This window comes from Vipera berus (genome assembly GCF_964194415.1).
Source record: "Vipera berus genome assembly, chromosome: 2".
In the NCBI taxonomy this organism is placed as follows: Eukaryota; Metazoa; Chordata; class Lepidosauria; order Squamata; family Viperidae; genus Vipera; species Vipera berus.
In genome coordinates, this window is record NC_138203.1 from 83,650,164 (window position 1) to 83,654,261 (window position 4,098).

Consider the following 4,098-nt stretch of genomic DNA (forward strand, 5'->3'; position numbering starts at 1 on the left):
CACAGTCAAGGGCTTTAGCATAGTCAATGAAGCAGAAGTAGATGTTTTTCTGGAACTCCCTAGCTTTCTCCATGATCCAGCGTATGTTGGCAATTTGATCTCTAGTTCCTCTGCCTCTTCGAAATCCTGCCTGTACTTCTGGTAGTTCTCAATCCACATACTGCTGGAGTCTAGGTTGTAGGATTTTAAGCATAACTTTACTAGCATGAGAAATAAGTCCAATGGTGTGATAGTTTGAACATTCTTTGGCACTGCCTTTCTTTGGAATTGGAATGTAAACTGATCTTTTCCAATCCTGTGGCCACTGTTGAGTTTTCCAAATTTCCTGGCAAATTGAGTGTAGAACTTTTACTGCATCGTCTTTTAAGATTTTGAATAGCTCAGCTGGAATACTGTCATCTCCAGTAGCTTTGTTGTTGCTCAGCTTTCCTAAGGCCCACTTCACTTCACATTCTAGGATGTCTGACTTGAGGTCAGTGACCACCTCATCGTGGTTATCTGAGATGTTAAGTTTGTTCTTGTTTAGTTCTTCTGTGTAATTTTGCCACCTCTTCTTAATCTCTTCTGCCTCTGTTAGGTCCCTGCCATTTTGGTTCTTTATCATGCCCATTTTTGCATGAAACGTTCCCTTCATCTCTCCAATTTTCTTGAAGAGATCTCTGGTCCTCCCTATTCTATTGTTTTCTTCTAGACTAGCCTCCTCCTCCTCCTCCTCCTCCTCCTCCTCCTCCTCCTCCTCTGCTAGCGAAGGTGATGCGGACCTCACCGGGCGTGCTGGCCCCGGAGCCTCCTGGCGCCCGCATGTCCTACAAGCCCCTGGGGCCAGCTCATTCCCCTTCTACCAGCATGGCTGGCTTGGGGCAGTACCGACATCTGATTAATGACTACAGACCCCCCTCTCTAGGCTACACGCAAGGAGGGCAGATCAATGGCAGCAATCAAGTCACTCAGAGCAAATATGCAGAACTCCTGACCATCATAGAAGAATTAGGGAAAGAAATCAGACCTACTTATGCTGGAAGCAAAAGTGCCATGGAAAGGCTAAAACGAGGCATCATCCACGCCAGAAGACTGGTACAGGAATGTTTAGTAGAGACTGAGAGAAATGCAAGATCCTAAGATTTGGCTTCCCCACCCCCCACCCCTTCGGCCCCCTGCCTCCATGAGAGACCCCATTTCCTCTGGAAACAGGCAGAGCCACCCTTCAAACTGCCAGCGCTGCGTGTCCTCTTCCTGGTTTGGGATATTGTCCTTTTCAAAAATGGATCTGCATGTCCGGTTGAATTCCTGCTCCCACTCAGATGTTTCTTTCTGTTCTCTCACAAACGACTTTTGACCCTTGGTTTCAGCAGGCAGCCAAGCCAGTCTGGATCAATCCATGCAAAGCCACCCCTTGGGATCAATGGAAATTATTGTTGTTGTTTTTTTTCCCCTTTTTCAACCCAAATTCTCCTCCTAATCGGGAACAGGCTTTTCCTACACCCAACATCTCCTCTCAACTTCTGTGGTCATTCTCCAGACTCACATCCCCTTTTAAGATCGTTTTCCAGTCTGCATTCAGGGCCAGTTGAGGTTTTCCAGAGATCCCTCGCTGAAATAAAGCTGGACAGATTTCCCTAATCGAAATCCCCCTGCGTTACTGAGGTCTTTCTGTACAATGCATCAAATCGTTTTGCGTGCCTGGGAGGGCAGGGCCATACCATTATGTGGATGAGCTTGTGGGCATCCACAAAATGAAGCAAAAAACCCAGAATTCTTTACAATGCATCACGTTGAATGCTTAGGATTTGCAGGTTTAGCCTCTTTGGGGAAAGAAAAATTTGCCTTAATCGCCCCAAATTAACTTGCCTTTCAGCCCAACCATTTCAGGAACTGTTTGTAAGCTGGAGGAGTTATAATTTATTTATTTTTATCCCATTTATATCCCGCCCTTCTCCAAAGACTCAGGGCAGCTTACAATCTAAGAAGCACAAATCAATGTGCTTAGCAATAGCCTTCATTCTATGTATATGCCTGCTTATTAGGGCTTTCGCCCCCCCCCAAGCAGCATTATTACAAAGTCAGCTTATTGCCCCCAACAATCTGGGTCCTCATTTTACCTACCTCGGAAGGATGGAAGGCTGAGTCAACCTTGAGCCTGGTGGGACTCAAACCTGCACTAATTGCAGGCAGCTGGTGTTACTTAAGGAGGCATTAGCCCACTGCTCCACCAAGGCTCTTTCCCTGCCATCTGCCCTTCAAGCACCATAAACATCTCGAGCGGTATTCTTTTGGCACACAAACCGTAAATGGTATCCTTCAAAATGTTTCTTTCTTTGCATGAGTTTCCCACAGCCATCCCCCCACCAAAAGGCACACCTTCCTCCCAAGCCGAAAACAGCCAATTCAGCCTCAGATTAACAATTTTCCCCTCCCTGGATTTAAACTGCAACTTTGCCTCTTTGTATGTATTTATTACTTGATATAATAAAGCTTATTGTTTTCTTCTATTTCTTTGCACTGTTCATTTAAGAAGGCATTCTTGTCTCTTCTAGCTATTCTCTGGAATTCTGCATTCAATTGGGTGTACCTTTCTTTTTCTCCCTTGCCTTTCGCTTCCCAAGACTTTTAAAATCCACTAATTTAAATAATGTTTTTTTAAAACATCTGGGATTCATTACTCTTGTGAAACTGAAATTCCCACCATGTTCCAACCAGTTTTATTTTCAATGTTGTGGTCATTGCAGCATCCTCGCTCTCACGTGATCTTAGTTTCTGATGTTCCCTGCCAGCTTCTCGCAAATGGAGGAAGCTTCTCACAGTCAATGGGGAAGCCAGAAGGAAGTTGGAAGCCCCTCCCATTCCCACTGCTTTTTTTTGTTGCCCACCATAGTTATTCTATTGATCTTTTTAGTAAATATTGATGTATTATTGAAGTTCATTTGTCATTACAATTATATTTCTATTTATGATATATATCAGGGGTGTCAAACTCAATTTCATTGAGGGCCACATCAGCACTGCAGTTGCCCTCAGGGGGCCAGGTGGGTGTGGCCAGGGTGGGCGTGGCCTACTGTGTGGGCATGGCTGGAGTGCGTGTGACCTACTGGGTGGGCATGGCCAGTTCTACATCATTTGCGTCAAGGGGTCCTAAGGGGGCCTGGGCAGGAGTGGGACAGATCTGAGGGTCTCTGGCAGAAAGAGATGGGACCGGGGCAAGTGCCAAGGCATGGTCCACTGGAGGAGCCTCACTGTTCCTCTCAGGCCATGTGGGGGGGACCTGGACGGTGGCGCGGAGGTCAAATGCCCTGCCCAGCCCTCAAGCACCCGTGGCACTAAGCCCAGCCCCACTTCCCCAAGGGGGCGCCCAGCTGCACTTACCTCCTCCTCAAGGCTGCTGCTGCTGTGCTTGCTCTCCTTAGCCAGGTTGCTCATGATGGGTACAAGGGCAAAGTCAAGAGGGAGGCCCACTCCCTCTCCATGTGAGGAGATCTGGCTTTGTATCCAAAGCTTCCTTAGCAATAGGATGGGAGACCCCCAGGATAGGCCAGGAGGAGGGGGCAAGGGGATGGTGAAAGGGCAGCAGGGAAGGACTAAGGCAGGACTTCCCTCAGACCCTCCCTCTCCTTCCTTCCTTCCTTCCTTCCTTCCTTCCTTCCTTCCTTCCTTCCTTCCTTCCTTCCTTCCTTCCTTCCTTCCTTCCTTCCTTCCAGAGTGGTGGGAAAATATTTGAGATGAGGGAGGGAGAAAAACAGGCAAGAAACACAGCTTGTTTTCATTCCTCACAAAGGGTGATAGCTCCCCAGTGCATGCCCAGGGGGTGGGGCCGACACAGCTGGGGCTGGTCCCTTGCTGTTTCCAGATGGCCTTGTGGAGCTATGACTGAATGCGTTTCAGCATAGATGGCCACCACAAAATTGTACATTGGCTCCCGACTGGCCTGGGCCAGGGCCAAGGCAGCGGGGGCCGTTCCCTCACTGTTTCCAGGATGGGTTTGTGGGCCACATGAAACCATTTTGCAGGCTGGATCTGGCCCCCAGGCCTTGTGTTTGACATGTCTGATATATATGATCACGGGACTAATGTTGGGGGGGAAATGGTCAGCCTAAAATTTAATGT

General features: G+C 48.0%; 1 protein-coding gene across 1 annotated transcript; it reads left to right on the plus strand.

Moving 5' to 3' along the window:
- Positions 1–846: 846 nt before the first annotated feature.
- Positions 847–1,119, plus strand: LOC308664427 (cyclin-dependent kinase 2-associated protein 1-like; the record flags this gene model as incomplete). Its single annotated transcript, XM_081321661.1, has 1 exon — positions 847–1,119. One exon carries the CDS (start codon positions 847–849, stop codon positions 1,117–1,119), a length of 273 nt encoding a protein of 90 aa, XP_081177787.1.
- Positions 1,120–4,098: the final 2,979 nt, after the last annotated feature.